The 21419-nt window shown below is 42.4% G+C and overlaps 1 protein-coding gene across 5 annotated transcripts in view; it reads left to right on the top strand.

Annotated features, from left to right (window-relative positions):
• The window catches only part of LOC134642647 (unconventional myosin-VI), a 147583-nt gene that overhangs the window by 9361 nt on the left and 116803 nt on the right, over positions 1 to 21419 (top strand). For all 5 annotated transcript variants that reach the window (XM_063494532.1, XM_063494534.1, XM_063494535.1 and 2 more), the window contains exons 2-3: positions 15035 to 15169; positions 20569 to 20638. In XM_063494532.1, the coding sequence (XP_063350602.1) occupies positions 15053 to 15169; positions 20569 to 20638 (187 nt within the window). In that variant the 5' untranslated portion in view covers positions 15035 to 15052. The remainder of the gene's footprint in view (positions 1 to 15034; positions 15170 to 20568; positions 20639 to 21419) is intronic.

Raw genomic sequence — 21419 nt, forward strand, 5'->3', positions numbered from 1 at the left:
TGCAGTTTCCATGTTTATGTTGTTCTTAATTAGGATTTAAAACAATAAAAAACTCAAGTTTTTAGCAGGTTTGGTGAAGTAAAGGCAACTAAGACTACTAGAACAGCTACCCTGAGGTACCCCTGAGCAAAGTAGCATCCCATTGAGCTTAGGATAGAGCAAGGGTAGTTAAAACAAGGCCAAATTCAGTGAATCATTTGAGGTACGTCACTTATCAGTTAGAATCCAGATGGCCTTGTTTTAACATGTGGACTAAACTACCCTGACATCACGTTTTGGATTGTGGACATTTGTGGAAAGTTGATTCTGTTTATCTGGAAATAACATTTTTACTGGAAGAAACATTCATCCAGGTGACTTCTTCAGCCTAGTTTGGCGTTTGGCCATGGTCATCTTCTTAGAGCCAAAAATGACAATAGAGGGTTGGATTTGATGGATGCTGCTAATCTATTTGGTAACATCCAAAAAGTTGATTCTGTTCATCTGGACGAAGCGTTTTCAGTGGGAGAAATGTTTCATCATCCAAGTGACTTTTTCAATCTCAGCTGATTGCAGGTTTCCGCAACCTTATAAAGAGTACACTTGCACAATGACTATGATAGCCCACTGATCAGTGGTTGTTGATCAGTGGTTGTTGATCGGTGGGGGGCTGGCTTTAGTATTTTCAGTGCTATCACTGCTCAGAGCGAGCCGGCTCTTTGACTAATGTACAACCTTTTAGCTTCTTGTGACACTTTTTATTGGGGTTAGACTTCAACTTGAGGAGGATGACTCCTGTCAATCTTTAATTTGGATTACAAAATGTTTATAAAAGATCAGCACTTCAGAAAGCCCAGACGTCGGCTGAAATTGCAAAGAAGCAGCTCCGAGCAGGTCATACAAGGGACAGATATGCTCTTTGAGACCAACTGTAATGTTTCTGAGTTTTAAAAATAGGATAACAGAGTTTTCCTGATATTCCTGAACATTTTTGGATGGTTGAATTTGCTAATTTAAGATATTTTTTACTGAGGAAGAGGATTTACTTCTTGAACAATAAAGTTCACTGCCTGAGCGTACTGTACTACAGAAGCAGTCTATTAGGGGTGTGTCTCTAATTTATCTCACAGTGTAGAGGCAGAGCACAGGATCAGATAAAAGTACTGTATGTGAACCAATACAAACACTAGTTTTTATTCACTAAACTGAATAGTTTCTGTGTGTGTTTATGTATCACCACCTTTGTGAGGACAAGTTTCAGTTTAATTGTCTGCAGTCAGGACCTTTCTGCAGACTGAGGACCACTTCAAGGGATTGTCTTACACCTTGTTTTAAGGTTTGATTTGAGATTAAGAAGTGCAAAGTTTAGACGTATAAATCTGTGTGTGTGCGCGTGCGTGTGTGTGTGGGATTACCAACTTTGTGAGGACCTGGTTCAGTTTTAATCCACTGCAGTAAGGACCATTTCAAAAGACTGTTTCAGACTGTTTAAATGTTTGATTTGGTTTAAGAAATGTAAACTGCAGAAATACAAACCCGTGTGTGTGTGTGTGTGTGTGTGTGTGTGTGTGTGTGTGTGTGTGTGTGTGTGTGTGTGTGTGTGTGTGTGTGTGTTGACCTATATTACCACCTTTGTGAGGACTCGGTTCAGTTTTAATTGCCTATAGTGAGAACTTTTGTGTGGACAGTGAGGACCGCTTCAAAAGAGGTTTTCAGACATTGTTTTAAGGTTTGGTTTGGGATTAAGAAATTGAAAGTACAGAAGTACAAATCTGTGTGTGTGTGTGTGTGTGTGTGTCAGGGAAGGTCACGTTGCTTTCTGAAAGGACTCACCTGCTGACACGCCCTTTTCAGACCAATGTTTCTTGTGGGTGCGGCTGCAGCCGGTGAACTGCTTCAAAGAATGCTGGGTAACTTTCATGTGTGACTTTTTAAATAAACAAAACTTAACACAAGAAGAAAGTTTAGATTGCATCAGGATTGGTTTGATCAGTTAGTGCGAGATAGCTTTGGTGTTTGACTTAGGCAGCAGAAAGTGGAAAGATGGCTGTGCACGAATGATTGTTTGGTTTCCTTTTAATCACTGAATAATAGAAAAATCAGCGAAGGTCTTTCACCTGAGTAGCTGATTTAACCTTCATTAACCTTGGCTACTTCAGGCTCAAAGTTTTGTACATCTTTGAGCCCTCATACCTGTGTTACCCACATTAAATTAATAGGGGTGCAACGATACTCGTATCGATATTGAACCGTTCGATACAATGCTTTCGGTTCGGTACGCATGTGTATCGATCAATACAAGATTTTTAATTTATTTTATCAACTTTTCTTCTGACGATGCTGTCTGTGTTGAGAGCTCAGTGGATCTGCGTTCGACTACTCCGCCTAGGCTGCACTGTCGAGCGCAGATCCACTGAGCGCAGCGCAAGCTAGCAAGACAGAAGCTTACCTCGTTGCAACATGGTAAATTGAACCTCCCCCACCCTCATTCAGATCTGGCCTTTGGAACTATTTTGGTCTTCATGTGAAGTATGACCCTGAAGGTAAGCGCATCATGGACAAAAGTAAAACAGTATGTCGGATGTGCCACGCAGTGTTCAATTACATGGGTGGGAACTACTGCGTTAGTGCAGTTTGCTCGTTAACGTGTTGACGCTGTCCAGCCCCACGCATGGGGCGATCCGCGGTAACTCGTTAACGGAGATTTGCCGTGTTGTGGCGTTAACGTCATTTCAGATTAACGCTGACAGCACTAGTGGGAACACAATGAATATGACTGCACATTTACTCCGACATCATCCTAGTGCAAAGACAAGTGGAAGCAGACAAAAACAACAAGCACGCATGCTACAGACTTTACCCGAGTCATTTAGACAGCCGTTAGCACATGATTCTCCTTATGGGGACCTGATATGTTTAATATGCTGCTGAGAATATACCCCAGAAGAAGCGTATAGTATAGCTTTTATTTTGGAAAGAGCCATTTCTCTGTAATAAACTTTCTTTTCCAAAGATGAGGGATTTCTCCATCAGATATTTATTTTTTTATTACTTTGTCATTTCAGCAACATTAAATTTAAAAACTGTACTTTTGAGTTAAAATATATATTTATAATTTTAATAAATGACAAATTAAAAAGGCATGAACATTTTTTTGTATCGAAAAAATATCGAACCGTGACACCAAAGTATCGAACCAAACCAAACCGTGAATTTTGTGTATCGTTGCACCCGTATAAATTAAATATTGCCAATACCAAATAAATATTGCACACAGTCCGAAGACAGAACTGTTTTTTGTTTAGCTTTTTTCACTGAGCATCAGTGTCGTTATGTTGTGGTCTCAATTGCAAAATTGCACCAATTTAAGTCTCTGATGTACAGAAAGAGGTCATATCAGGTGTAGGTGACTGATCTGACTATGTTATAGTATATTTTCTGAGACCCTCTGTGGGGGGGGGGAGGATTGATTGCCCAAGGAGACTAAAAATCAGTTCAATAACCATTTAAAAACTTCTTTAGTGATACTATTACACAGAAGATATGCACACCAGGTTTTCAAAGTTGCCAGGAGTGGGTCATCTAGATATCCCTGGGAAGGACACTGAAAATCAGAGAGAGTGTATGTGTGTGTGAATGGGAGACAAAAGCACTAAGACATAGATCAACTGTGAATGAGTGTGAAAGTGCTTTGAGCATCTAATTGTTTTTAGACTAACAATGATCTAATCCTTGTTATGTGAAACAGACTATCCTGCATCACATTAATCTATGAGCTAAATTAAGACTGGTCTAACCCCACAGACCAGTCTAAACTATCTCTGTAAAACTGCTCCCAGGCTTTGTTGCTCTTACTAATCAGCAGCCTTAAAAATACATAAGAAGATGTGAGTGAGCTGCTAATGTTGCATCACGTCCTCAGAAGCAATGTCGTGCTGCAGTTTTATGGAGGAGGAAATGTGATGCTCGTTTGCAGAAAATCCTCACGGCTGCCCGTAAAGACGCCCCGACGAAGGCCGTTATCAGCTGTGCAAAGTTCAGCGGCGCTGTGAGAGGGCGAAACGCGGCGTTATTTTCTGCACAGTTAGAGAGCAGCCCGAGCCCATCAGCTGGTGTTAATCATCTCCCAGAGAGGAAGATAGCAACAGGACGAGCTGAAAAAGTTAGTAATCAGGATCCCTTATTTCATGTCGTGGAGAAAACGGCGTGTAGGAATAATCATAATCTAATGTTTCTGAATCACTTTTACAATTCTGCCAGCCTAAAAATATACACATATTGTCTATTATCTATTTATGGTGGCTTATGCTGATTAACCTTTGTCCATGTCCATATAAGCCGGTGGGTCAGACTTTTACTGGCCCACATAAAACTCAGTTTTATTAATAAAAGTACTGCTACCTATAAGAAAGTAATATAATTTATTATGGAGACTTGAGTTTATGAGTTTATATTAAAAACCTAAATCTATTGGAGTAAATGCTGAGCCATACTGTTTTGCAGTCTCTAGGTGATCGGGACTTTTATGTTAAAGGCTCTAACAGCCCTGCTTGTTTCAAAGTACGGAGCTCTGCTGCTGGTGTCTAAAAGCTGTTTGGATTGTTTTTTATCATGACTCTTTAAATGGTGCAACTGGATAATTATCATTAGTTTCCCTTCTCTGCTGGTCGATGGGGCAGCAGTCTAAACAGACCTCCCTCTCCTCAGCCTCCACCTCCAGCTCTTCTGTGGTGTAGGTGTTCTCAAACCAGCTGAGAGACATAATCTCTCCAGCATGTCCAGCATCTCCTCCCAGTTGGGGATGGATGAAACCCCTCACAGAGGACACGTCCAGGAGTCGTCCTGTTCAGAGCCCAGGCCGATTCAGATTCATGACTGTACGCTTCCTGTAACTACCCGCGGCTCATGGGCGAGGGTGGGGACGTAGATGGGCTGCTAAATCAACAGTTTCACCTTGACTCTCAGCTTTCTCTTTACCACAGTATACAAGGTCAAATGAAGCTAAACAATGGCTGTTCAACTTTATGTGCACACTGCCATAATATTTGCTTCATATGTGGTTCACTGTGTTTTGAAGAATACCTCACAGGGAATGTTATTGGCTCTTCTGTACAAAAGGTTGTCATTTTGGCTGTTTGTATCCTCAGATTCCCAGCATCTTCCCTGGAAGTTTCAAATAAAGAATCTATCATGGTGTAGTTGTATCTCCTCCCCTCTGTTGTTGTCAGTCTGCCCTCGGGGGGTTCTCTGAATTCATCGCAGGCTCTGCGCTCACCACGTGACCTGGCCGAGCTGTCCTGACAGCGAGCTCTCAGTGAGCAACGACGCAGATCCAACAATCAGCTGTTTGTCGGCTCGGCGCAGAGTGGGTCGGCACACATACGACCGCAAGTCGATTCGAACAGCGCTTCCTCTGCTGCCGTGAAGAGCGGCGTTCTCAGAGCTACAGCTGCTGCAGCGCGAGCTCAGCCACTCATTTCTGACCACTCGACCGAATAAAAGACAGACTTTAACACTGCTGTAAGGTGGTTTACGACACACTATGTGCAGATGTTTCAGAACATGGTTTTTAGATTGATCTTTAAATGTATTCATTGTTCTCTTTATTTGTGAGGGAGGGACTGACAAGCATTTTTGATTTTACACTTGAAATCCTGTAACGCTAACCCCGACTTCTCAAAAACTGAGATTAAAAATCGAGAAACCAGCCCCAAATAGCCGGCGTACAGCCTCGCAGCAAACTCCAGTGCAGCATAAACATAAAGCATCTCCTTCATGTGTGGGTGTGTGAGCTGGGTTAGCGAGCTTTATTTACCTGCCGGGACACTACTGCACGGCTCAGGTGGAGCTCCTGCTACACCTGTGTGACCGATGAATCATTGCTGGGGTGAGGAGAGAGATTTTTCACACAGTAAATGAATTTTCTTAATTTCTAGGAGTCGAGGCCTTTCCTTGCCAGCCAAAAGATATACTCTCTCCAGGGTGTCATGGCAGGGGCCTCGGTCTGGTTGAAGAGGCCACTTTGGGGTGGCACCTTAGGGAGGCATCCCGGTCAGATGCTTAAACCACTTCTTCGGTTGGGTGCTTTCTGAGCCCCTCCTGAGTGAATGGGCTCCTCACTCAATGTTTTATAACATTTTATCCATAGCAAAATGTCTTCTTACCAAAGAAACAACAGAAGTGGTCACAGATGATCACAAGTAAACCTTATCATCAGTTGGGTTGGGCGATTGGACCAACTACATCAGTGGGTTTTCTTTAAACTTTATTTTGCTAATAACATTGCCTCGTGAGAGTTAAAAAAACGGACACATCCAGGAATGCAGAGCAGCGATCACCAGCTGTGCTCTAAAGGTGCCCTCACACCCAGTTTGGCCCCTGGCATTGTCGAGTGTTCAGCCTTTGTGGTCTGTAACATAGCGCAGCTCTGATTTGTTGCTAATGTGGCTGCATAAAGCCGAAACGAACCAGAAGCACAAATACCACAAAGGCGCACGTCTCAACAGGGCAAAGAAAACAGTCTGTGGACTAAAAATACCTCCTGCTATGGTGTGACTCAGGTCTCACAACGAGGCTCGGCTGACAGACCTAATCAAACGCTTTTTGCATCACAGGGGAAACAAAAAAATCTACTTCAACTCCACACAACCACGCTCATCTGCTTCAAAGCAGCTGCACACTGGAAAGAGAAGTTTTCACAACCTTTATTTACACCCCAATGATTCAGACACCCCTACTGCCACCAGTACAGTCCAACATCCTCTCTGGTGCCCACATTGAAACCGGAGGCATGGCGGTAACTCCACCCTTTACTCTGTCCTGCATCAGGATGTTTTTCCAGTCACTTAACCATGAAGAGCTGGTCTGTTGTTTGACATCATATCACATTCTCCCGCTTTTATTCATTATTCAGATGAGCAAACAACTGGCGGCTCTTTTACCATCGGCATGTTTGAATATGTAAACTCTGAAAGATGTTCAGCTTGTAACCAAATACTGAACCTCTTTGTTGTGGAAGTTGAAAGGCTGAGGAGCAGGTGTGTCAGCCTCCTCACTGGAGACTGGAATAAAGGGAAAAGATGATTCTTTGATCAAATGAGGTGATTCGGACGTATTTAATAATGTGGGTATAAAGTTTCCGACCTTGGAAACAGTAACTTCAAACTACTAAGTCACTGCACTTCTTCGAAATAGCCGTGGGACGTTTATGTTTGTTATGCAAAAATAATGGTCAGGACGCCATGGTGGTAAAATCCATTTTACTGAGCGTGTGTTTAAACATTAAAGAGCACCTTTTGTTTTTGGTAAATAATAAAATAAGTATTTTCCATAACAGGCATTAATGTAATGTAGTGGTAATCATTCATATGCTGATGGCGGCTTCTGTTAGTCATATGGAGCTGCTAATGGGCTCGTCTGCTGATGTTTAAGGATGTTTTCCTTTTTAATTCATGTTTCTATAATAAATAAAAAAAATATCTCAGTGTGAACCAAACTGTAGATGTAACCGTGTTTCTATATTTCTGATTATTTTTGTGCTGGCTCTCTTTTCTTCCTTCACCTCTCAGATATATGATCCTGTCTTTGGTGGTACTAATATCAGCTTCACTGGGACTGAGGCTTGTGCTTGTGACAGCATTTTTTTTTTTTTTTTTTGAATGAGTTCCTCATCGTTTGATTTACATTTTTTGCTAGCTTTCCGGGTTTCCTGTAACTTCCTGGTGAAAATAATTGTTGTGACTATGTGCGGGAATTCCTGGGTTAGAAGTGCTAAAGCAGTGTTTGTGTAATAATAATCATTCAGTTCAAGCTGTTTGCCTAGATTTATAGAAAAACAGACTGTATATAATAGATGGACATTGCCACTGTTCTTGGACACTCACAGATGGTATAAGATATGGATGAAAAGGCTTCAGGTGTGAGAAACTTGTTTCGGTCCCTAACTCTGTGAACACTTTCATTGGGTCAGTCACTCGTTTTGGGACATATTGAATATATCATTACGTTTGATCTGTGAATCTTGGTCATACTGTGTGTGTTGTTGTTGTTTTTTTTGTTTTTTTTAAAAAGCAGGATTATCCAGCGTGTACTCACTGACTGACTCGTGATTGACAGAACATTAGCCGGTGAGCGTGCCACACTCTATCCGTCTTTCTGACTGGAATAAGGACCATCATTTGCAAAATGAGCTTTATGTTTTATTAATCAGGGGAGTCACACGTGAGCTGACACATTAATAGAGCAGAGGGTCGTGTTCTGATACACTGCTGCAGGCAGTGGAGCTTCCCCGGCTCGTCCTTTCACGCTTTGCTTCTCAGACCTGGGAAATACTTGATTTGCATATATGCAACTTATGTGAACAATTATGCACCACACTAATGACACGACAAGTTCACTGAGTGAAACATGATAGAATACATTTGAACAATATGAATGAAAACTAAACATTAATTTATTGTTATTCTGTTTTTTAAGCATATTTAATAACTTTGGTTAATATTTTATTACCGTGTTTATTATAAAGTGTTATAAAAAGTAGTAAAGGTTATTTTTACTCTGATTTCAGGCGTATCTGTCATGATGCGACCTCGGTGTGTCCCATTTATTTTTAGGATGCTCATTGTGCAGCAGCGTTGAGGTGGCCGGTTTCTAATATTTCAGTTTCATGCGCTTAGGTGAAAACTCGTCCAGCGAGTTGATTTAAATACACTTCCCTGTTTTCCCTGTTTTTCTTTCTTTCTTCTTCTTATTCAAAGTTTTCACTCTAAGCAGCTTTTTATTATGATGGTCTGATGTGAACAATCAGCAGTCCTTCACCTCTCGGCTGCGTCTTTAATGTTTCGTCTGAATGACTCTGTTAATGGAAATCCTGCTCCAGAGGATGCTGACAGCTGGAGACGGGTTAGCTAAGGAGCTACACTTCCATGCAGGATTTTAATATTTAGGGCAGCAGCTGGAAATAGCTTCGGCCCTTTTAGTTTCAGGCTTTGCTAGAAAGAAAAAAAAAAACATTAATGTGACGGTGAGCGCTGCAGTCGAGGCTCAGCTCTGCTGCTGGCCGGCTGTCGCTGGTACTTTGTGGTTTTCTTAATTAGCTGCTTCAGACGGGAGGGATCAGTCGTCCCCGCAGCTTTGTGAGCTCCGTGGTGAAACCAACAATTATCGAGTGCGACGTTCAGAGTCTAAAATTAGCTGCAGAGTCAGCTTAATGTTAAATGTAGTCAGCAGTCAGGCTCGTTTCTCCAAGGGCTTACCGTTGGAAATAAAGTTGATCAACAGCAGGTTTGATCACCTTTTCAGCTGTGATGGGTAAACGTTGTGCCCTCGTTTACGTTGGAAAAACTACACATCCCAGCTGCATGCTGGGATGACAAATAGATCATTGTGATTTTTTTTTTATGATTTGTAATCTTCTTCATGACAAAAATTTGCAGATTTCAGCAAAGATTTTATACATTTAAAAGTAGCTAGGTGTGGACAAAAACATTTTAGTTAGTTGTAGTTTTTCAGTTTTTATTTCAGCTATCTGAAATGATATTTGCCAGTGACAAATATAATATAATATAGTGTAAAATAACAATTAAAAAGACAGAAACACGACTGAACTAAAAAACCAAAACTCCAGACAAAATTAAAACTGCAGTCCAATCAGTTCCTGCAGACTTGTTGGACTGTTGTTGGCTGTTGCTCTAAGAAGCTCCACATCACTTCCTGGGTGGCATTGATGAGCACCTACGAATTAAATCATGTTGCTGTATGTTGATCTGATTAAATCTGGAACTTGTTAGAGTCCTGGGGTTGGAGAAAACTCTGGGGGAAGTGCAGACTGACTGTCCTGAGGCAGGTTTTAGTGACAGTATTGGTATGCTTGACACGTTTGTGTCATTTTGCAGGGAAAAAAACTGAAGTGAGATAACTTTATTGGATAAAAATATATATGGATATGCTTTTGCAATTCTCAGCATATCGCAGAATGTTTAAATTGCATTAATGTTGTATTGTGAATGAAGTATTGTGCTAATATTGTATCGCGGGGTATCTGGCGAGTCCCACCTCTGTAAAGTACAGCAGCTGTGAATGGCACAAAGCATGCCTGATATGCCTCTTTGGTAAAAATGGCTGACTTGTTGGGCGGAGCTTCTTTGTTGCAATTTTGTAGGCGGTGCTATGGAGCGTTTTCAGGTACAGGAACCATAAAATATATAAATTGTTACCACTTCTTAAAAATATGAAACTTTAATAACAGCTTCCAGCTTCACCAGATTAATGCTTGAGCTTTAGAGTGCTAGCTATCATTATTATTATTATTTTTGTTATTAATACTATAGAAAACTTCCCAGGATGCAGGGAGGCAAACACAGCTCAGTCTCACTAAGTGGAACAATCACTCTTTGATCTTTCAGCAGTTTTTATTGCAGTAGCTCAGCTGAGTTAAAGGTGATTACATCACATCCTGTGAGCTGCGGGAGATGTTTGGTGTGTCTCTGATGGTCTGTGCAGGCTGTGCTGAGCCGCTGTAGCAGGTTTGATCTTGTCTTTGTGTGACCCGCCGTGTGTGCGATTGTTCTGGAGGAATGCAGACAGCGTTAGACTCATAATGGAAAATTATCATATCGATTAGAGGCCGAGGTTCAAAGCCAAAGTGCCCTGCAGCAGCGCAGCAGCGGTATACAGGAATGAATGAGTGAAGGCTCCCTGTGGGAGTTTTGAATGCCTTCGTTAACCTGCTGTGAGACGCTGTGGCAGACTGCACCTCTGCTGTACAGTCCTGAGGTTCCTGTACACTTTGTGCTGCTGTCAGTCACTTGGTGTTTGAGGCTTCTACACTGTAGATGTGTGAATGGTGACTGGCAGCTAGTGCTGGACTGGAACAATATATATAAATACATGACTATATATATATATATATAACACTATAAAGTTTTTTTTAAGCTTTTATAGACCAAATTATTTCAGAAAGTTACAGTTTATGTTACAGTGTGCTTATTAAATAGGTTACATTGTTTTAGCCTGTTGTCGAGTCTAGTTATGCGTTTCCATTTATATAACATCAGCAGAGATTTATCTGAACTTTAACAAGTGCTTTATTTGTAATACTTTGGGTATGTTTTATTATTTTTAAGTATTTTTGATATAAGTACTTCTTCAATATAAGATTATCTTATTTTTAATAAAGTTGTTGTGTTTCAGATATTAAAGGTTAAAATAAAATAATATAATAAAATATAATTGTAGCATCTGGACACTTTAGATCAGTCTGAAAAATGAACTTTATTTTTTATTCTTAATTTAAATAATATATTTGTCCTTTTTAGAACTGAAAGTCAGAATCAGATACCTGACAGTTCAAAGCTGTGTCATCAGGAAGTCGGTTTGGATGACCTCATAGTTTTTTTTTTTAAATGAACTTCCTGGTCATCGGTCATCCATTTGTAAGTGCAAGCTTCCTTCTCAGCTGCAGGATTAAACGTCCTGATCGAGGAGCTTTTGGACGCAGAGTCGTGGGTGAGGTCATATCTGTAGATCACTACCTTCGCCCTCATTGGTCAGCAGAAGTCGTCGGCAAGCGTCTGTCTGTCCATTTCTCCGGGCCATCGGCTCCAGCTGTTTGCTCAGCAGCACTTCAGGCAAACGTCTTTACTTGGTTTATACTGCAGCAGTTTACAGTTTGACTAATTAATTCGTCCTGGGATATGAAAGTGTGGTTAATTAAAACATCTTTGCCTTTGGCTTTGAAACCAAGCTGCCAGTTTGGCTTTTATTTAAAAAGTTTAATTTAAACTTGGAGCAGTTTACACAAGGACAGCACACCTAAAACTGCCTTCCCTCTAAAAGTAGTTGAAGTTAACACCCAAACCCTTAATCTGCTGGCTCTGCTGTGCCTCAGGGCTCATGTTTGGACTCGTGTGTTACTTTAAAGGTGTCTCTTCACTCACAAAGCGCTTCAACAGGCTTTGATGAGCATGCTGAATGAGCCGTGCCTTATATCAAATACAGCACAGTGATTACTCACTGCAGTCATTAACTTCCACTTCATTCTGATGCCAGATGCTACGACCGACTACCCCCCGCCCGCCTCTCTCTCGGGATAGTTTCATAATGGCTAACGGCCGTGCTCGAACTTCTCTCCACTGCAAACAAGCCAGAGAACCCACATTTCAGTTTGCCAGTACGTGATGTCACCTCATTGAAAGTGAACAAGAGGCCTGAAACGCATACCTATGAATCCTTCCTCGGGCTGCTGCAAACAGAGGAATTAGCATTAAGTGAAGTGCACACTGTGACCTAGAGTCCCAGCTGATAACTACGCTTTTTTTCTCCAGTGACAACAATAATAATACTGCACACGTACAAGGTCACAGTTTGACCCTGTGACCTTGTATTTGAGCGTGCAGCTTGGGAGCGTGCATGCGGTGTGATCGGGTTTGCTTCTGCTTATGTAAATGTGCACTCAAACCGTTGACTCGCATCACAGTGAACACCTGAGGGGATCACACCTGTTGGTCTCCAATTACAGCAGCGTCCAGGCTGCTCTGATAAAAGGGGCTCATTGTACTGGGATTGTGATGGTTTAATATCCCTAATTAGTTTTGATGGGCTCTTAGTGCAGCACTCAGACAGTGCGGGGTAATTATTTTAAGTTCCCAGAGAAAAGCCTGCTGCTGTTTGGCAGGAAGCCACCGTGTGTGCAGGGAGCTGCTGAGTGACGGTCGCAGCTGTGTGGATGGAAACGAGCTGGCTCAGAGTCTCGCTTCTTATTGGCTGCTCACTGAGCCCGGCTCCTCTTTTTTCTTAGCGAGGTCACGATGCTCCTCGATGGTGTTTCTTAGGCTTTGGGATGATGCTTAGTCATCCTCCAGTGAAACACAAGCTTTCACTTTAGAGCTTTCAAAGTCGTCTCCGTGTTCCCACGGCAGGATGTTCACTGATTTAGGAAGCATATTTGTACTGTCCTTTTAAGAGTTTCTAACTTTGTGAGACACTAACATTACTATTTTTATTATGATTCTTTGGCAGTTTTTATAATCTGGTTTATTATAAAAACTTGCACAGAAATGTCACTTCAAAGGGACAAATACACTTTTAAGATCAGTGTTATGTGTTTTTTCTTTGCTCTACTACACAAAGGTCAGTCATTGTCTTCAGCCAACCACTTTTACCACTAATGTGATGTGTGGTTTAGAGACGGTGGCACTGATTTAAAAGCTGAAGATGTTAGCATTTCATTGCGAGGACAAGGATGGGACAGAATTGGAAATGAGTCCATCAGGTACAGCTGAGGCTGAGATGGTGTGGACATGTTGGACAAAGGTCAGAGATGATTCATGGATGTAGTGAAGGAGGACGTGCAGAGAGCTGCTGTGACAGAAGAAGCTGGTATGCTGTCTGTAACCGCACCATCACCGGTACTTCCTTTAATGTGACAAATGCATCAATTCTGCATCAGGTTAAAACCTCAGTGTGATAGAAAGTAGTTTTTGAGCTGGAAGTGCGTGCTGTGTGCGTGTAAACATGCGCCCGCGAGGCTGACCGTCAGGTTCTCACACATGCTGGTAGTTTATGGTCTGCTCTGCCTCCGGCTGCTCGTATTCACGGAAACAACGGAGAGGACAGAAATGATGAACTGCAGCTACTCCGGCTCCATCAGGTTGCATTTGTTTACATCAATACATATTACTGTACTCATAGGGGTTTCCACGACATACTATACTGTATGCTGACACACATACGTGGTGATGCTAGCGTGGTAGTGCGGTGAACGCTGTAAGGAAGAAATGGAAATCATCACATCAGTCTGTGGGGAAAAGAATATTTTGTGAAACTTTTCTTTTCGAACTTTTGTTTCTTACAACGAGGATTAACAAGTCCTAAACGTTACACTGCTGTTTTATAAAGTGCATCATTTTTGTGATTTTAGTGTTTCAGGTTTGAATGACAGCTGCTGCAAATCATCATTTTTACAGCTGTCAATCAATAAAATCTGATAAAATATAAACACTGGTGTGCCTTGCTTTGTCCTCAGTGATGTTATTGTAAATTTATTGTCCTTTATTTAATTTTTGGGCCTTTGTTTTTTTGACTGTGTTCAGTTTCCAAAGCGGTTTTGGTTTATTTGAGGTTTGTTTTTTATTGTTTAAGTAATGCTAACGTTCAGACTTCATTACTTTGTGTGCTAGTTTTAATCTTATTAATGACTAAAACTAAAGACAAATACTTTATTTATTCCACATTTGGAATAAGTCCTTTTAACCAACTTCTATATTTTATTCTAGATTTGTGAGTGCATCATGGGATTTCAGGGAGTTTTAGTCTTTTAGTCTTGTTTTCCTTTTTATTCCAGTGAGTTTAGGGTAACTGTTATCTCCTACATCGCTGGCTGAAGTCTCTGTGCAGCAACAGCAGTGTGCGGCCCGGCTGGGCCTCGTTCTGTCCCTGTGTCGCCGCTGTAACGCAATCAGCTGCTGCTTTGACTCACTAACACTGTAATTGGTTTGCTTGCGGTCAGAAAAGCTCCAGAAAGCCCGGAGTCAGTGCTGTCTGTGTTTCAGTCTGTAGTATAATGAATATTTCTAATCTTGATGTCCATTTCATTGATAAACCAAAGAGAGACAAAATGGTTTAATAACGTGGCTGTTACAAATGCAGGAACGAAGTTTGTGCTCTAAAATATCTTTGGAAGTCAGGGAAGTAGGTGGCCCCACCCACCTCCTGTTTAAGCCTTCTATTTGTGAGGGGCAGCCAATCAAAAGAAGGCTGGGCTGAAGGGGGAGGGGCTAAAACTGTTTCAGACAGAGGATCGTGGCACAGTGTCCGATAAATAAAGATTATTTTGAAATGCAAGTCATCAGGGTGCAGTGAGATAAACAGACTTTAAAACAAGAGGCACAGCTCCTACATGTCATTCATGAGTACAGCATCCTTTCCAAGGAGTACCAAGGAGCTGAGGTGCAATCAAGGCAACACACTAGGAGCCAACTGAGCTTTAAACAGAAAGAAATGTTTGCATGTTGGAGCCGAAAGAGCGCCGCTGACTGTCGTGTGTCATGTTTTCCAGAGCCTTCAGAGCGGCGAGATGGAGGATGGGAAGCCGGTGTGGGCGCCACACCCAACGGACGGGTTCCAGCTGGGAACCATAGTAGATATCGGAGCCGACAGCCTCACCATCGAACCCCTCAAACAGAAGGGAAAGGTGAGCAAACTCTGAGGGTTACCTGCTTTACAGGAGCAGTTATTAGTAGTTATTACTGCACTGCAGACTTAATTACTCGCCTGCCTTCCTACCCTGAGACCGTCCCCAATTTCCCAACTGCGTCCTGATGTCTGTGTGCAGGACTCAGGTTGGAAGGATGACATTTATTTTACCTCCAAGTGTCAGCGTTGTATTAATAACACAAAGCAAAGACTTAAAAGGCTAGCTGTAGCTTCATCACCTCTACGTCAGCCTTTTTATGCCTTCCTCTTTTATTTTGAAGAAGAATGAGTGAGATGAAAATGGTTTTGAATCGATCGGCCCGCTCTGGCCCTTCTTTGATGGGTTTATCTAATGTGCTCTCACCTGCTGCGTGTCAATGATTTAATGTCCCACTTAGCTCGCGGGGGTTCAGGCCACCTTTTTGGAAGCAATAAAGCATTGTTCACTCTGTGATTCACCTCCGGTGCTCAAGTGCTGATTAATCAGAAGTCAAGTGGCTCTGTGCAGCAAGATAAAGGCGCTTTCTTTGATATCGCCTCCGTTGATTCGCTTTTCTGCTGCATCAGGTGCTGAATCGCCTTCAGCAAAGCTTTTAATGTCACTGAGAGTCTGTTGCTGTGGTAACCCCTAAAGCTCGGTGTCCGTCTCACTAATCTTCCCCCTCGGAAAGGCCTCGGCAGTGACAGCGTTCCTCTTTAAAGAGGCTCCTCACTGATTTACCGTCAGCCTGTAAAACACAGAACCGCATAGGTGTGTTTCCATACCTGCCTGAGTCATGAGTGATATTTAAACAGGAAAAGTGATTTTAATCCTGCGTTCTTTTAAGAGTGGCTCTCGTGCTTGGACGTTTTCTCTGAATAAAAGACGTTGCACTAGGTTGGCCTCACTGGATTTCTGGCTGTTTACTGGAATGAGTTGCAGCAGTTTTTACAGCAGTCATTCGGCGCTCACACAGCCAGTTTTATGGTTTTTATCGCCCTCCTCACCATTTCTATCCAGAAATATTTACTCCACCTTTTACTGTGCCCCTGATCTTTGCACATTTGCTCTGCAAACGACTGCATAAAAGCTTAACGGGGCCTCTCTGCATTTACAGAGAGATTCCAGGTAAATGTGTTTTAAATGTCACACCAGTTTGAAATGATCTCCGTTATGGATGGAAAATTACAACTGGGGAATTTCAAGTATTCAGTGATTCACAACAACTCATGGGTTCAATAAAACACACGAGGAGACACTCCACCTTAAAAGTACCTGGTACCTGCTTCAGTAGTATTTTTTACTACACACATTCTTTCCATCTTTAGTGGAACAGTAAAAGTAAGCTAACACTGACAGCTAACATAAACGTTTTATTTTGTTGGGACTGACCTTTATTTACCTCACCTATGGCCATACCTGGCCTTCTCCTAATATATATTCATTATAATTAATTCCACTTTAGCATTTGTATCCTTCTTGCTCCTTCTAGCTACATTTCACTGTTTCACAGAAACCCTTCACTCCTTTTCAAGGCTTTTATTTTTAATCATTTGCACAAACTTGAGTGTAAAAATAGATGTTTTTCATTTGAAGAACCAAAAAGATCCATAAGCTCCATGAATCTGACATACGTGTCTTATTATTCTTATCAAAGGAGCGACTGACAGAGGTGCAGGTAGAGAAGTGAGATGTGAGGAACAAGTAAAGGCTGATGAAGATGCTTCTAGACAGACGGCTTTATTATGTATTTGTGTACACGGAGCGTTACACCTCTGCACACACAGTGTGTTGGTTTGCATTAATGAAGTTTTTCCCACGTGTATCAGTCTCTCACTCGTGTGCTGAAGTCAAAGAAATACGATGAAATATGAGACCTCACGTTACGAGCAGAACCAGCCTTTGTGGTGTTGCTGTTGCTCGCTGTGGCCTCATTTCAGGGTGTGAATATCGTGACGTGTCACTGATATGTTAACAACTAAGTTTATATTGAATGTCATCAGTGATGTCGCCCCTTTTGAGCTGCTAGCATCTGGTTTTCAGGTCACACATCCTCTTTAACAAAATATCTTCATGATATTCATCGTGACGAAAATATATTTCGTGACGATGGCGTCAGATAAGTCACCTTACTGTGTAACTGAAAGATGAGAGCATCAACACAGGAAATGATGCTTGTGTCTTTGTAGCTGACTTGTAATGTATTTGGTGCATTGGACTGCTAATGGAGGCTGTTTCAGTCTTCTGTCTGTAATCTGAGAAAGCTTTAACTCAGGATCCGCCCACTTTGAGCGTCCAGCAGTTATCTCAGTCGTTGTTGCTTAAAGTGACTGAATGTCATCGGCTTTCTGTGGTCAGCACAGTGCTACTAGTTGCTTCCTGTGTGGAGGACCCTTAAATCATCACCTGCGACAACCCTGTGACTGATGATGCTAACCCCGGCCCTCTGCTATTAGACTGTTATTTCTGTTTTTAAAAATAGTTTTCTTGAGTCTTTGCAGTTCTGGACAAAATCAGTAATTATACTGACTGCTGCTCATCAGAAAAGTCCTTTTTGCTTTTCTTCAAAACGGCGTGTGGGCATGCACCGCGAGCCCGTTGAATAAATCGGCTAAAATGAACTCGCAGTGCAAACTTTGATGGCATCGATCAGTATAAGAGTGCAAGCTGTCTGCCGTCTCAGGTGGATTTGTTAAAAACCTGAGGATTTTGCACCTTGGATCCATGTGAGTAAAATAGTAGGGTCCCTGAGTTTTGCCTCAAAGGAGCTGATAAACCAGTTTTGACCCCAACTTAAACACCATAAATCAGTTTTATCGGTCGAGGCAGTACAAAGCCTGCTTCAAAGGGTTTCCTGGTAGGAAGGGTCCAGAGTAAAATTGCCCTCTCTGGGTTTACCACAGAAAACAGTATTTTTACAGTAATGCTCTGATCTGCTGTCAGAGCGAGTTTCTGGGCTTGAATCTGAACAATGTCCCGTCTGTCCCGCTGCAGCCAGTTTGTGCCAGTGTCTGACGATGTGCTCACTCGCTGGCCGACCTCCCGGGATGGACGTCAGGGGAAAGACGGAGAGCATGAGACCCTGTCATACTATCGCTCACAAAGAGCCGGCCTTGTCTGTGTTTCTGTTTCCCAGAGAGTGTCTGATCTGCCTCGGAGCTGCAGATGGACAAAACTGTTTGAAGGGCATTACTGAAGGAGATGAAGTTATTTTTGCAGCAGATACTTAAAAAGGCAATTTTGGAGTTACTTATTTTGTAACCTCAGTTCTCTGAGACGCCAAGAGCTTTCCTATGCTCTGCTGTATATTAAGCTAGGCTAGGTGCTTCAGTTTAAGGACGTTGGAAATGGGCTAAAAAACAAAACTTTCTCGCCAAGAATGAAATAAGATGAAGAAGTTTGATGATGTGGCTTTAGTGCCAGGAAGTTATTAGCTTTGATTAGACTGGAAACAGGAAGAGGACTAGCTTTGTTTGTACCATAAACCATGAGTCACTTGCACCAGCTATTTATCCACTTGGCCAGTTCGTTGCACCAGTTTATAGCCAATCCTGTCCAGCCGCAGCTTAATATCCAAATCACTGATCAGCCACAACATTAAAAGCAACTTAATTCCATTTAATTGCATTTATATGCCACCAAATCACAGCAGTACTTATCTGAGTCTACTTCAGGTTGTTTGGTAAATACTACAATACTAGTGACTGAATCCCCAGCCCTCCAGTCTGAGAAGGTGCTTGGTTATGGTGTTGTCTCACTGATGTAGTGGGTCCACTTCAGGCCTCTTAAACAGCTCTGAAGCATCGGGGTGGGGGTGGGGTCACAGGACCTCTGGGAGTGTCCTGTGGTGTTGTGGAATTGGATGTTGGGGGTAGGGCCTGCGTGGATCGGGCTCGCTCCCGAGCATGCAGCAGATGCTTGATCAAACTGGGACCCCGGGGAGTTGGAAACGCTTCAGGCTCTTTGTTGTGTTCACTGAGGCCTCTCTGAGCAGTTAGCATGGCGCTGTGGGAATGCCGTGTGTGTGAGTTCTGGACTGTTGGGTTTGGAAAGCTGGAGAAAAAGCTTTGGTGAGCATTAATATTCACTGGGACCAATTTAGCTGTTCTTCTAACATGTACCTCACATCTCATCCCACACTGTTGGCAGACGAGTCCTCTTTACACTGCCTCCCCGTGAAGTTTAGGGTTCAGTGTCAGGTTCTGGCCATTTCAGAGCTCTTCATGTTCAGATGCCTTGAAGTGTCCACTGATCCCTGCTCAGAAGCAGCTCTGTAGGGGTCTGCACATTCCAGGAAGGTTCAGTAGTAACACTGAAGTAATAGCTGGCTGTGCTATAACACATTATTCCCCCCCTTGTCCTCACGCGGCGCAGTGTTGTGGAATCTGTCCAGCTTGGGCTGAGAATGTGGAACATGCCACCACTGGAAAGAATGAATCGGCTGTACGTCAGTCTCTGGCTCGAGCCGAGGCCTGCAGCGCCTCTTTAAAGAGCCCGATTAAAAGGAGTGAGAGTCTGCGGGGCCTTCAGGAGCTGGCAGCGATCGGCTTTAAAATCACACGAATACGACGCACACGCCCCCGCACTCCAAAACACTGAGGTCACATGTCCTCGTAAAGCCTCCTGTATTGGTTCAGCATGGCCGGCTTCAGCTCGAAGTCATGTGTGCAGAGCTAATGCTCCAAAGCTTTTAGAGTAAAAGAAAGCTGAAGGTGGAACAGTGAAACAGAGAGCACTTTAATTTTAGTTTGAGCCCTCAGGTAAATGCTAATTATACGGAGCATTAAAGAGCAACAGAAATGCAAAAACCATCAAATGTTTTTTTTCTTTTTAAGAAATTAAATTTGTTTTTTTTACTTTCACACTTTCAAAATTCAAAACTGAGTTTGGCGCCAGGTCTGAGCTGGTTGTGCTGACCTCGAGACCACGTGTCTGGGTTTTGTCCTCGGTTTTCTTCTACAGAATGAAACCGTTGAATGAGTCGGCGGTTTCAGACGTTTGAGTGGAGCCGGGATTGGTGCCGACCCGATCGAAGGTCAGTAGTTGGATGTTAATAATGCAGTGCGGCATTTCTCTGCGTCTCAGTCATTGGACAGTCCCGTCGCCCTGATCCCGTTACCTCCTGCCTCCAAATAATTCATCAGGTCTGCAGCAACCGGTAGATGACACTCACCCTGCTGGAGCCATCATTTAAAAACATGAACATGAAAGAAACCCATGAACTCTGTCGAAGCTGCATCATGCATCAACAGCATCACGCACTGAGTTTTTAAAGCACCTCTGTATAAATTAACTCAGTTTAAATACATTAAGCTGACAGTTTATTTCATCATAAACAGGTCTGTGACGAGTGAATTGATTTTACTGTAAAGTCAAGTTAATAAATTTCTCTTTTCTTTTCTTTTCTTTTCTCTCAGACGTTTTTGGCTCCGGTGAACCAAGTCTTCCCTGCAGAGGATGACGTCAACAAACACGTGGAGGATAACTGTGAGTACTTGTGCTTCATCGCTCCACCTACAGATCTGGCTCCTCCTTTTTTTAGACATTTGACATTAGACATTTGTTGTCCTCCTTAAGCTGCTGTTACTCTGGAAGTCTGGGATCAGCTGTTTCTGGTCCCCGGGCCTTATGTTTGACACCCCTGGTCTAAAGTCTTTTCTTGATGCACATCAAAAAGGAAATAAAGTTCCTTATAGGAGTATTTTTATTGCAGGAATTTTACTTGCTGATCTGTAATTTGAGTTAAATTCAGCTTTAACACAGAATTATAACAGGATGCACGTCAGCAAATGTTGGTCTGATATTTCTGAGTCTAAACAAAGCAGCAGTGATATTCATAAATTTATTAATGGACCAACTCGTCTCTTTTTTCCTTCAGATTTTCCATCGTGGCTTTAAATAGATTTTATTTATGAGGCGTTCTTCCAGTCTTTTCCCGGGAATGCACCGGGCGCAGTGCCATCATGATGATGCCCACTCAGAACAGTCTCCTACTGTGTCACTATGCTTCTCCTTGCTTAAATAATGAGTTTTTTGCTTGTTTAAAGAGCTGCAGAGGGTAGGAAATCAGGTCGATTTTTAAAATAAAAGAACCTCTTGTAGGCTAAACACTTTTCTCCTGGTGTTGCAGAAGGTCAGGTTTGAGTACCCAGTATTGAAAGCTATTTGCACGTTAAAACGCAGCTTTTTTTATGCAGCCAGGTGTGCATCTACAGGGAGGGGATGGGGTGGCATTGGCCCTCCCTGAAGACCCTGCTGTTTATTAGTA

This window comes from Pelmatolapia mariae, linkage group LG15, assembly GCF_036321145.2.
Source record: "Pelmatolapia mariae isolate MD_Pm_ZW linkage group LG15, Pm_UMD_F_2, whole genome shotgun sequence".
NCBI lineage: Eukaryota > Metazoa > Chordata > Actinopteri > Cichliformes > Cichlidae > Pelmatolapia > Pelmatolapia mariae.